Source organism: Nicrophorus vespilloides, unplaced genomic scaffold, assembly GCF_001412225.1.
Source record: "Nicrophorus vespilloides isolate i.1.1-1 unplaced genomic scaffold, Nicve_v1.0, whole genome shotgun sequence".
In the NCBI taxonomy this organism is placed as follows: domain Eukaryota; kingdom Metazoa; phylum Arthropoda; class Insecta; order Coleoptera; family Silphidae; genus Nicrophorus; species Nicrophorus vespilloides.
Window position 1 is genome coordinate 122736 of NW_017097140.1, and position 13457 is coordinate 136192.

Consider the following 13457-nt stretch of genomic DNA (forward strand, 5'->3'; position numbering starts at 1 on the left):
CGTGTTTATTTTAAACACAACAGATATTCCACAAAATTTGTTTCGGCTATGGCAATTTAAAGTCGTCCGCATTTGGTATTGCGTAAAATTGTCTATCACAACTGTAATAAATAATAAAAAAAAAAATACAAAAAGAAAATAGTTCCAAGAAGCAATTTCCATTTCGCAATCATTCCGACAATGGCGATACCTGCTGGTTGTTGTTCATTTTGTGATTGTAGTTTCTTAATAACAAAACTCTGGACGAATGAAAGATTACGAAATCGCTCTAGCTGTAATAATAATGCTATACGACGAAAGATATTCAGTATGATGATGATGACGGTGGCCAACAAAAGAGGATTGTGGCCATCGATGGTGGCTGTTGCACAACTGCGGACGCGGCATGTGGAAACCAAAAAGTTCTGCATTGTGTTTCGATGATCTTATTTTTACTGGTTTTTGTACCGTGCCTCATCCACAGAGGAAGTTCCAGTCGGCCTGTTCCGGGGCTCTGCACACTCGGCATTACTTCATAAATCCATTCAATTACGACCGACCATCACAACAACAAAAAAATGTATATATAAAAAAAGCGCGTTGCTCTGACGTAACGTAATCATACCAGAAATATTTGCATTCGTTTACGGTGAAATGTTTCGTTTCCAAATTGAAGAGGAAATGTTAAATAGTTAATGATGGAGAAGTTATCAGGTTAGGCTAGACGCAATCAAGCGTGGAATCGATAGTTATTTAGATAATGCACACAAATATGCGAACTTTGACCTGGGCATGTCCGTGTATGCGCCACGATTTCTTCGAGTCGCGACAAGATCTATGTCAATGTCAATGTCGGCAGTCTCAAACAAATTTGTATAGAAGCTTTGGTGATTAACAACTGATGTCTATGTTAATTAATTTGATGTTAAAATAACATTGAAATTTCACACTGCGTTATGTAAATTAATTTATTATAATGCATAATGCAGTTTATGTATCCAAAAATAACTTGTATGTAAGATTAACCTGAATTGAAATTTTAGAAACAGAAAAAATAAAATAAAGTACCGAATATAAAGATATACTTCAAAATATATCTTAAAAATTTAAGATTTTTAAACAAAGAACTTATTTAAACCAAATTTTCTTCAATTGTAAGGTGATTACAAAATATTTTAATGTAGTGTTTCTCAACTTTTGTTTGTAGTTGTGCTGCAGCCCAATTGCTGACAGTTTTTCACCAGTTTCTGACAAACATTTTTTTTTTTTTTAATATGAACACTTCACTCATTTTATTGAAAAATATACTCAACACATTTTTGGTACGGTAATTACAATACTTAAAAAAAGGTAATCAATTTTTTAATTAACACCGTTATATTAAACGTTCTTTTGACATCTTAATTCAATTTGCAAGTAGTTCTCCAAGAGCAATATTTATAATTACACAAATTATATATTCAGTAATTACGTCCGGTGATAAAAAAACGCTTTAAGTCCAAGTCAATAGATGTCTTGAAGATGTTGAATGGAATAACAATACACCGGAAATCATTTTAGTCTTTCCCTTCAAATCACATTTAAATTGGTCATTTTATTGAAGCAAAAAATACTTATACCAGTTTTTCTTAATTAATTTACTAATTGTCATATTGATATTTTTAAATTATCTCGATTTTATTGTAACAAAGAGTGAAAAAAGAGATCGAACAAAGTAGTGAAAATATAAGTAAATAATAAAACAAAATGTATTTATTTGTTTTTTTTCTATCAAATATTTTAATTATTACTTTAAATAAGACTGAAAGACTGCGGCTAATAACCCTTTGTATGTATACAATCAATTTTGTTTATTATTATTTTAAATATTATTCAATTTCGAATGTTAAATTTGAGTGATGGAAACCACGAAAACGTACTTTGTTCATGTCAATAACAATATAAAGTTAGCGCTCAATTAACGTACATAATACTTCGTAAATTATGTGCGTGATTTGAGTTTCCATGTAATTGCGCTGTTTATACGAACGTACACTTTGTTGACGATTGACAAATCTAGTATAAAACACAGTATAAATGTAATGTCTTAACTTCTCGGTAAATGCACACTACTATTATCAATAGTAGTAATAACATTGAATTATGTAATAGAACCATTTATAATTTTAAGACATCCTTTATATTTCGTGCTGGAAGCAGTGAACAAGATTACACAACAGTCCTATTACTTGGGTGATTCTGAAAACCCGGTTGCGCAGCTTTCGTTTTCAACGAGAGGTAGATTTTTGTGCACATAATTGGGGCGACCAGTTTTGAAAACGGGTTGGGTAGAAAAACCATTTTTTTCTCCTCACACACATATTTTTTTTATTGCCGCATTTCATCACACGGGGAGGGTTGCACGTACGAAAGGCATAGCGAATAAGAACTTGAGGTGAAAAAAAAAGGCGACCGTCGAGTTGTTTTGAGGTGGATGACCAAAGCCATTGCCACCAGAGCAGGTAGGTCAAATCAAACACGCGGTCGCCTCTGGTACGAGTCCAACCATGCACATTCCACGTCCATCCAGCTTCTTCGGCTCTTCCAACAGCCCAGGGCCGTTGCAACACTTATTCCTCGTCGTTTAACACACGGCTATTACACGAACAGGTCTTTCGATTTGTTTCAAATTTAGTAACACGCATATCGAAAATGTCCATATTATAATTGCTTTATTTTTGTTTGTTTATTATTGCAACTAAAGAAAATGGAAAGTTAAATCAACTTGACAACTATTACAACTTAGAGAAGAGCAAAAAATAACTGGTTCTACTTTTTTGCAGCTTCTTTCTATCGAGTTCAATTAATTGGCGTTTTGTTCCGTGAAAGTGTAGATAATATGGCATTTCACTGGGAAACGTATCAGACATTTATTTGTTTTTGTCGCCGATCCTAAAACATCTGTCGCGTCTTTCTATATATGTATGTTTTGTATGTATGTACGTATGGTACACATGCGGTTTTGCTTCTTCTTGCCCGGAGACAGCACCACACCACGACGAAGAATGTATTATTGAAATAACACGAGTTCCGTTCGTTTTGCAGATGAGAATCCAGTTTGTCGAGGCTGTACCGCAAATATTTGTATACCCCTCAGAGGCTGCGATGCTTCTCCTCGAGCAGCAGGACGTTCAATCCCCAACGGCGATTGGCACCATGGGACACACCGTGCCATCTCTGACAGGTAAATATATCCATCTGGAAAGGTCGAAATCCGCTCTCGATCAGTTCTAATTAGGCGCATTGATCGAATCCGAGGATTAATGCTTTCTAAACGCGTTTTATGTAACGCGAATGTTATGGGACTCGAAGATATTCTGGGTTTGGGTTTCGAAGAGCCTCGTCATTTCGTGTAATGGAGCGTTTAATAATCATCATCGTGGAACATGTTGCAAGCAGCTAATGTATGCCATACGATCCGGGATCATTTTAATTAATTCCGCGTAAAATTTCGAATCGTACGCTCATCTCGACTTTTCAATTCGTATATCGTTGCATAATCGGCGCACATCATTAAGAATGCAGTTTTTAAAGTTTAAATCTAGCTATATCGATTAGATCATACCTGTTTCGAATCATAAATTTTATTAATTATCTATTTAATCTGATTGCTCGCTTTGATTGCTGTTTAAATGCATTTATGTCCGGTATTACTATACATTTCAAATTATTAATATTTAAACACAGGAATAAAAATCAACTATTTTAAACAAAAAATGAACATAATATTGCTACTTAACGCATATTGAAATTTTAACTAAGTAAATCTTGAAAATGATCAATTTCTCTATGAAGATTTCACTGTATTAAGTTTTCCGTGTAAACAATTATTAAAATTTCCTAGTATATGTTTATATAATATAATCAAGTATTTTTTTTTTCACTTCCAAATGTCAACATTCACTTCCAAGGAAATCCACAAAGTATAAATTGCAAAAAAAAACTACAATATAACTTTTATTGATACTTGGAATTAACAAAAATATATCTAATAAAATAAAAGTATGTAATTTCTTATAAAATAGAAGAAAATATAATAATAGCAATATTTAAAAATGTATGTACAATCTTTTCATCTGATGCAAACTGATTTATGAATGGTTCAAGAAAATAACAAACCTTTTACTGATTTAATAATAATAAGTTCAGGAAACTTTATTTATGTTCTTTGAAATCTGGGTTTAGATATCGATGGTTTCATTATAAAAAATAAATTAAAAAGATTGATGATCTATCAGTGTCATCACAAACAAGAACATCTATAAAAAAATCTCTCAAATGTAACAGATGTGCTCGATACTATCCCGGTATTTTTTATACAAGTTTCTTTTTGAAAGATGCAGTAAATCACATCACAAACATTTATGATACACACAAATCTCTAAACCAAAACAGATGTGTGAGATTTATCAAAATAAATTGAAATCTAGATAGATTAAACTCATTAATATGCTAATTGGTATGAAAAAAAAACACGAAAAGTATTTAAATATTTATATAGAAAAAAAAATTATGTTCACACTACATATGTTTTTTTTTCAAAATTAGCGCATTATTTGACCTTACTATTTTATATATCCATTTTATGAACAGTTGGCTAGAAAGTTTTCAATATTCAAGTTAATATTTTCATTAGAAAAAAAATCGTTATAACGAACGTTTAGACAATTTTTAACAACCTTAGTTATTAAATAATTTACTTAATGGTAGATTTTGCATGCATTGAATAAATAAAATATTTTTTCTAATATTAATTAAGTTTATTTGTAATTAATTGAATACATTTTATAAAACAATTAAGTAAATTTATTCTATATTGAATACAGCAAATTTAGTGTGAAAAATAATTTCTATCAAAATTGTTTTTTTTTTATAAATAGTTATTTAATCGTGCGTTGAAAGTACTCAAATTAATGATAAATTGCACTTTGATTTACAATTTATCATTGACGTAACTAAAAAATAGAGAATTTTATTTAAAAATTAAAAGGTTCGTGCTTTCAAGCGTGTATATCTATATAATAATTATGTTTTTGAGTTGAAAACTTTAATCTCTGATTAAGCTAGTCCATCGAGTATATATAATAAGTGTTATAAATAAGGAAATAAAAATATTCCTAAGTCTTCTATGTCGCAAACGCTCGAGGAAAATATTTCGCGATACACGTGTGTTCGATATAATTCCACGTCTTATCTCTCTTATCAACGTTTTTTTTTCAATATTTTTTTTTCTGCACCGTTTTGCTGCTGTCATTATATAACGTTTGTTGCGTAACTCTTTTTTTTTTGAGAAAACAATACGTAGGTAAGCCCCAAATCGGGATGCCGCTTATGCAATCGATGCGGTGACCACAAAATCTGTGCCACCAATAAAATACGTTTCGCCTGATTTGTCAATGTGTGCTGTCGCTCGCCTCCGTTTTTTTGTGGTGTGTATGTGTTTTTTCCTATTCTCTCTGCTAAACAGATTGTACAAATAGCAAGGTCGAATTGTTAAAGTAAATATAACTGGTGACATTATTCGAACCGTTTGTTCATTTTGTTTTTGTCTCTTGTCTATAAAATTTAATTACCACTGGTTTGCTGGTAAAAGTAGATGGCCGTTAACATCATGATCTGCGGGAGGACAAAAAAAATTTACATTCTAAGTTTGTCCGGAATCGAACTTTCGCGTTTAAGAAATTTTTACTGCGCCCGGGTAAATATTCTCACATTAAATAACAGAACCGTTTCTATTTTTTTTGTTCGTCAACTTAATTTGTTATTCGAGGCGTATTTAACTATGAAATCCTTCTGCCGTGCTAAATGTATGTTTGTTCGTGGTATTAAGACCACAAATTTGATGGCAAATAGTAGCGGTCAACCATCCTAAAGCCATGTAACCTGGATACATTCGATGCTTGCTACAAAAAAAATAGTTTGGAATTATATTACATGTTTGTTAATTACAGATTACGCAAACTAAGATATAGTGTAATCAGGTAATCCGGGCTTCGAGTGTTCGGTTAGATCACATCGTCTGACCCCTAAATCGATTCCAGATAAACAATCAATTTACAGTCGCCTTGAAGCAAATATCGTTAATTGATTTGGCATGGATGTTCATAACTATTATCTCATAATTATCATTTATAATGTAAATATTTGATATAAGTTCACTTTTTTTTTGATAAAAACTGAGTATCTTTACAAATACAATTGCTATAAAATATTTGTTTTATAAATAGTAGTGTCTGGCAAATAATTGAATTGCTTGAAATCTCGGTCGTAATTGCTTTCGAATTACGTCGCTCGTTATATAATTACAGGTGTAGCTCAATTAGAGTAGCAGATTTCAACAACGACGAGCTGCAGTTTACTTAATCTACTAATGGATGCTTCATTGGACGACCTAGTGTTTGTAGTTGGTTTGAGTTAAGTTTACACAACCTACTCGAGAATGTATGCATTCAAGCTGCTCCACGTAAATTAATTGGTAAATAAATAATTGTTGAACTGTGAGAATCGTTTATATTGAGGATATTTGTATTCACGAGTTAACCGTTGATTGTAGTACAGCAATGCCTCGCATAGTACGGCTTCGATCAGTCCGGATTGACTATAGTCCTGCTTGAAAATTTCAAAATAAATTTTAATTATTTTATCAATTAATTGATTATGTATTTTGTTCTTCGAATACTCCGGTTTTAAACAGTCTGCGTTATTGACGCAACCATACTATGTGAAGTAAATTATTTCTGAGCTTTGTCACTTACTTAAAGTTAGTGACATTACCATAATTGGATAAACTACATTTTGACAATTCAGGAGAAATGAAAAAGATATGGAGATTTTACAAATATAATACTTTCATATTAAAACTTTGAAAGAATAAAAGCTCTGAACAACCATCAAAATCTTAATTGGAAGTCGATGTGTCACTTAGATTGATAATAAAGTTATTTAAAATTGTAATCATCAATAACAATCGACCAAACATGATTTCTTTATCTACTGTCAAATTGATATATTTAATTTGTAAGACCTTGAATTACAAAAACAAAATAAAAACTTGATTGTGATACATACAAATATGTTTCATGTGGTATTAAAATATCTACATTATTTTGAATGGTTATTGAGTTTTGGTATTGAGGTCAAATGTTTGCATCAAGTCAAATTATTATCTGTATATAATCAACTAATAATATTTTGTAATATCTTTTTTATCAACAATAATATCAGGAAATGGGTTGCATAATACTATGGTTTTAGATTAGATTTAAAACTGTTTCGCCAAGTTTTACATAATCTATGATTGAGGGTATTATTGTAAATAGGTTTTATTGCTATTATTCTGTAATTACATCTCGCGTTCATCCTTCGAATTAATTAATTTATTTATTGATATCCTTTTTCATTGACGCTTAATATTTTCTAACTTACATAAGAACCTAAATTCAATTAGTGTTAATAGTTTTTAGTAGTGAGAAATAAATAAACTATATATTAGTAATGGAACAAATATTTGTACGTACATATTTGTTTCTCAACCTATGGGTCGCGAAATGACAGCTATCACCTTGTATCAAACCTAGGAAATTGCACTCTTAGCAATTTTGTAGGAAAGAGAGGTTGAGAAACGCTGACATAAAGTAGAAATGTGTAAGGAAATAATCATAAATATGGGATTCGCCGTCCTATTAATTGTATATTCACTTGTATATGTTCGTTAATTGAACACTGATCGAATTTGACTTTAAAATTTGCATTAAATGAATATATTGTAATGTATGAAAATTATTTGTTGCAGGTTCATCATCGCTGGCGACGTACACTCCGAAATCAGGCTGCAGCAGTGAAGAGTTCGAGTTAGGAGTGACAAAATGCAATAATGTTCCTGTGCAAGAGCAGACGACGGGTGTGGAGGAAATCCAATCCGATGACCCAGCAGTGTTGGAGAGCGAGGAACCAGTTTTGTTCAGTTCCGGGACCATTCCAGACATTTTATTTTAACATACATACACACACATATAAATATTTAAAGAAAACGAAGAGAAAAAAAAACAATTTGAAAATTCAATATTATATCATTAGTATATGATTAGTTTATTTTTTAAAGTTTACTATGTATTTTTAATTATTAATTTATTGCTTAATTGTATGATAAAGAAGGATGGAAGAGACGAGTGAAAAAATACGCGAAGAAGAAAAGCAAAAAACATACACTATTAATCACTTTTGTAAAGTACGGAAATATTTTCCTATGATTGCATTTAAAAATGTACTAGAAAAGAACTGATCTTTTTATATAAATATATTTACAATACGCTACTTCTAAGTATTATCTTATATAGTTATACGTGAGGATTACGAAAAAAAAAGCAAAACACGAGGATCTTCTTTTGTCTGTGGAAGAGAAAAACTTGTAACTTGTAAACATGTAATTATGATTTATTATTTGTTTCTGTGTGTTTGGGTAAATTTAGTTTATATTCCTTGTATTTTTTTGTGTCACATTTTGTTCTCTTATTGTATCGATTACTAAAGGATGATGATGGTGAAGAAGAAAACAATGATAAGAATCTTTTCGCTCTATATTATACTGTATATTGTACTGTTTCGTAACATTCCCGAAGGAAACCGAAAGACTGGGAATTGATTTTCAGAAGAAAGAAAAAACAAAACTATAGATGAAAAGAATTTGGAAACTATATTATTTCTATATATATATTTTTTGCTTTACCTATATAAAGAAAGTAAATAACGATGCGCACGTCTTTCAATTAATTCCATCAAACCATCCTCAGAATCGTCGGGCATTCCTTCTTCGCCTCGACAAGAACCTGAATATCTCCATCCAAAGACATCAGCTTGCTTTTCAAACCGTCTATGCACTGATCCAAAAAGAATAAGAAAATAAATAAAATAATACGATGAAACAATGCTTTCTGGATTGTGTTTTCGTCCCAGACGTTACCTTATAGATCGTCTTTGCTATAGACCGGTCCTGAGACATAGAATCCTTCATTGCAAATAAAGCTTTGTGGTCGTAGCCGCAAAGCGTAGCAATCATATCGGTATGTACCGCAGCATCCAAGAGTCCAGTCGAATCCTCCACGGTTATTTTAATACTGTACCCTTGTTCAGATATCGACAATTTTTCAACGATTTTATTGAATTTCGCGTTTATGATGAATTTTCCGCTGTTCACTTTCATTTTCTTGAGAGTCGAAATTGTCTTTATAGGCTTTCTCACAGGCAACATTGACGACGCACTAGTATTTTCTTCTATTTTCCGTACCTTCGGTTGATGCTCTACTTCAGAAGCTCTCATCAATTCCTCGAACTCATCCATATCATCGATAAGAACTTCAGGTTTCGGTACGTTCTGATCTACGATTTTATCTATAGTTTCAAAATCTTTAACATCGAAATCATCATCAAACATATCCGGAGTTTTTGCGCGCGGTACATTTGAATTCTGAAACATAGAATTCTGAACAATAAAACGAATATTGCTGAGCAACAATTATTCTTACACGAGGATTGTTTGTTCTATTGTTATATGGTTGAACTTGTGATTCTTCATTGCGAATTCTTGTATTAACAGTTCCTGGATTCTGAGGCCTTGAAGCTTCCACCCTATAAGAATTCTGCAGAAGAGATTAGTAAACCTAGTTTAATTAACAAAAATATTAGCTAACCTGATTATTTATAGAATTGGTTCCAGTTTGATTTGAGCTAGTATCATTTTCCTTTTGAGTGAAGAATCCTTCCATTGCATTTGGTGTGGGATTCAAGGCAAGTCCCAGCCTTGCAGCCAAGATATTTTCAGCTGCATTAGAAACCAAAAGATCATCAACCTCTCCACCCAACAACTGTATGCTTGATTGCTCCAAAACAATTTGTCCCATCCTTATTGTAATTGGAGCATTCAAACGAACTTTCAGCCCAGGTGATAGATCTATATTTAGGAATGGTATGACATGGCATTCTATGGCAGAGACTTCTTGTGTCCCATCAGTCAATACCAATTCCAAAACCCTTTTTGCTGATGTAGTTTCTGTTGAGTGCTGGCTGTAGGATTTTGGTTTACGGATGGTCATCAATTGATGCAGCTTGGGCTTTGATATATCCACCACATACATGAGTTGCAAACACATGCTTTTGTACAACACAATCCTCTTTTGGTTGGAAACATTGTTTGGTAGTAAATTTAACTGGAGCTCTCTGAAATCCGAATTTAACCATTGTTCATACACTCGATTCTGCAGTTCTTTGACGCAATTGCTTCCAGGGTTCTCCTCTTTATACCACTCAATACAACTCTGCAGCCACTCCTCGTTTAACGTAATATGATGAGATTCAAAGTATTTCTTTACTATTGCAAATTCAGGGATCATTATTTATGTATAGTTGATATTTTGAATCAAATGTAGGTTATGTTTTTGCATTAGAAGTTATCTATACTACAACAAAAAATAAATATAGATAAATTGAATAAACAAATATTTACATAAGAACTAATGTTAGATATTGGTATTTAATAAGTATTTTATAATAGAAAGTATAAATATCATAAATCAATAATAAACAACTCGTTAAAGTTGTTGCCTAAGTAACATTTGTTTTGACATATAACCAAACATTTTGTGGCAGGAAGACATAGCACATAGCTTTATTTAGAAATAAGCATTCAAGTTTTTCCAAATTGATGGCATTTAGGGTGCAAAAATTGCCGGTGAGACGTCTATAAAATATGTTCAAAAACACGTTCCAGAGTGGCTTCCTGTCCATACTCTATAGTATTGGAAGTAAACCCTTGCAAATTTGGGATAAAAAGGTTAAAAATGGTCACATCAAGAGGATCACTGATGAGGATATTCAATCCCTGGTACTTGAAGTAGTTGGCTCCAATGTGAGCACCACATACATAACATGTCCGGCAGATCCAAGGAAAACTTTAGGAATCAAATTACCTTTCCTCGTAATGATAGTAAAGAATTTAAAGAAATATTTCACATTTGAAGTTCAAGTAAGTAGAATTATTTATTATTAATTACAATTTGTTATTTTATTATTTTTTTCAGATTTTAGATGATAAAAATGTGAGGAGGAGGTTTAGGGCAAGTAATTATCAATCAACGACAAGGGTAAAACCATTCATATGCACAATGCCAATGAGACTTGACGATGGTTGGAATCAAATACAATTTAATGTGGCTGATTTTACAAGGCGCGCTTATGGCACAAACTACGTTGAAACGTTACGAGTACAAGTTCATGCTAATTGTCGTATAAGAAGGGTTTACTTCTCTGATAGGCTTTACTCTGAGGATGAATTACCTTCTGAGTTCAAGCTGTTTTTGCCTATACAGAATAAAACAAAAACGTCAGTCTCACAATGTTAGGTACATGCACTGTTTTTTTTATAAATAATTGATCGATATTTTACGTCGACAATTCATTAATTCTTGGCACATGATAGGTGTAATTAATTAAATTAATATAAATAATTGATAGCACCAAACAAATTTTTTAAAGCAATTTTTGCTTAGGTATAATGGAATTGATATCGAAATTGGAAAATGTTATGTACTTGATTAATTTAGTAAATAAATTACATTTTTATATTTCACCAACAAATTTGTAGTTTTTCTATAAGCATCTTTTTTTAAAAGTGATTTGAATTTATTAATGGATGCAAAAGAAGATATTTCAACCAGTGCATTGTTTTATTCTGAATATTTGAGTAAAATTATACATCAATATGTAAAAGAAATGAAATCAAATGATTCTAATTGAAAGATCAATCTGCGATTTATAAAATAATTATATAACGATTTTCTTAAGAATGATACAAATATTTGAAGTTCCGCCACTGCATATTACAGTAAATAAATTAAAATTATCTAATTTGTTTCAATATTGTTAGATGGACAACCAAACGTACGTGTTTATACAGTATTATATATGATAGTCTTGTTATGGACGGTTGTGAAAGAAAAATGTTATGATAGTTAGCAATATATGATAAACACTAAATGTATATCCTTTAATCAATTAATTAAGGCTATATTAAGCCTAATTGAAAAGGTTCATAATTATTTACAAGACAAGAAATTTAGATTTACTTATTGATTTTGTGGTTGACGCTGAAGATGTTCTGAAGCTACTGGATCTCTTTGTTTGATACTAGATTATATTTCACTCTTTCCTAATTAAAATACAATCAAGAAACCTAAACTTGAACAGATCATCTTTTCAAAAAAGCTTATATTAAAACTAATTGAAAAGGACAAGAAATTTACAACATATTTATTTATAACACAAGAAATTTGGATGTACTTATTATTTTTGTGGTTGATGCTGAGGATGTCTTGAAGATACAGGAACTCCTTGTTTGATACTAGATTAGATAATCATATTAAAAGATGTAACAACTGATGGCTTTGAAGTAATTAAGATTTCTTCAGGTTTAAGAAATTTACAATGGGACCACGGGTGGACTCGTGTGATTGTTACCGCACTAAAACCTCTCCCCTTCTTCATCATCATACAGGTCCGTTGTTTTGACATGTCTCTGCTATGCAAATTGTCTGAGCAAGCTCTTCGCTTGTGTGTCCACTATCACTTTCTTCCTTTTCTCTCCCCATCCTCCGCTCCATCCTCATTTTCCTTGATGGAGAGCACCCCTGCTACATGTCTTGTGATGATGTCCCACTTTTTTTGCTATTCAGCAAACTGCAAATACCTAGCAAGATATAAAGATAGCAATATTTATCACAAAGAAATTGCGTATAAGCAAAAAGAGTTTAACCAAAATTGTCTTTTTTCTAACTAAACATGTAATACGGTAGTTGAATCATTTGAGTAAATTGCAAATATTTGCAAAAATATTATAATTCATAATATACCTACCTCTCGTTTTACACTGTACTTTGTTTTACACGTTTTCGTTTTTACGCGGTTAAAAAACTAAATTAAAAAATAATTATTGAAAATAACCTATCCCTTATTTTACACGGTACTTTCTTACAAGTTTTCTCTTTTACACATTAATTAAAGAAAAACATTGTCAAGTTCTCTTGATTATAGGTACTTTTGTCCTTATTTTACTACAAATATATAGTCATACCTCTGTTAGCGTTACCTCTGAGAATTTTAAGCACCATTATCATAATATACAACTTATGAAGAATGAAATAACATAATTAGTTGTCGAAAATGATTATAAAACTTTACTATGTTCGAAAAACAGCTTCTTATTTTTCTTACAACGGGAACGGTTTTGGCGCCCTATACATCACAAATTTTCCGCGTTGTCCAAAGTAAAAAAATTGTTCTTTCTCAGGACGAACTTTATGTTAATTGTAGTTTTTCTTCGATTTTCGCGGGTGCCGACCGAGGTCTTTCCGCCCCATTCGTACCGATTACTTCAATTATTTAAATAATGT

At 31.6% G+C, this 13457-nt stretch overlaps 3 protein-coding genes across 3 annotated transcripts in view; 2 read left to right on the forward strand and 1 right to left on the reverse strand.

The window, feature by feature from the left end:
- LOC108559103 (titin-like) overlaps positions 1 to 8043 on the forward strand; it is a 31827-nt gene extending 23784 nt beyond the window's left edge. Inside the window, exons 4-5 of the mRNA XM_017916247.1 lie at positions 3064 to 3202; positions 7811 to 8043. Coding sequence (XP_017771736.1) covers positions 3064 to 3202; positions 7811 to 8013 — 342 coding nt within the window. The 3' untranslated portion in view covers positions 8014 to 8043. The remainder of the gene's footprint in view (positions 1 to 3063; positions 3203 to 7810) is intronic.
- A 688-nt stretch (positions 8044 to 8731) lies between these two features.
- Positions 8732 to 10433, reverse strand: LOC108559104 (recQ-mediated genome instability protein 1-like). Its single transcript, XM_017916248.1, has 4 exons — positions 9705 to 10433; positions 9540 to 9653; positions 8978 to 9481; positions 8732 to 8894 (listed from the first exon to the last, which is right to left on the reverse strand). The coding sequence occupies exons 1-4, from the start codon at positions 10401 to 10403 to the stop codon at positions 8793 to 8795; spliced, it is 1419 nt and encodes a 472-aa protein (XP_017771737.1). The 5' UTR covers positions 10404 to 10433; the 3' UTR covers positions 8732 to 8792.
- A 228-nt stretch (positions 10434 to 10661) lies between these two features.
- LOC108559102 (cilia- and flagella-associated protein 20) lies at positions 10662 to 11584 on the forward strand. Its single transcript, XM_017916246.1, has 2 exons — positions 10662 to 11035; positions 11091 to 11584. The coding sequence occupies exons 1-2, from the start codon at positions 10760 to 10762 to the stop codon at positions 11409 to 11411; spliced, it is 597 nt and encodes a 198-aa protein (XP_017771735.1). The 5' UTR covers positions 10662 to 10759; the 3' UTR covers positions 11412 to 11584.
- The last annotated feature ends 1873 nt before the right edge of the window (positions 11585 to 13457 follow it).

Coding starts and splice junctions, on each gene's coding strand:
- LOC108559102 (XM_017916246.1), top strand. CDS start 10,760: ATGTTCAAAAACACGTTCCAGAGTGGCTTCCTGTCCATACTCTATAGT. Junction 11,036..11,090: donor ATTTCACATTTGAAGTTCAA/GTAAGTAGAATT, acceptor TATTTTTTTCAG/ATTTTAGATGATAAAAATGT.
- LOC108559104 (XM_017916248.1), bottom strand. CDS start 10,403: ATGATCCCTGAATTTGCAATAGTAAAGAAATACTTTGAATCTCATCAT. Junction 9,654..9,704: donor CCAATTCTATAAATAATCAG/GTTAGCTAATAT, acceptor TCTCTTCTGCAG/AATTCTTATAGGGTGGAAGC. Junction 9,482..9,539: donor ATAGAACAAACAATCCTCGT/GTAAGAATAATT, acceptor TCTATGTTTCAG/AATTCAAATGTACCGCGCGC.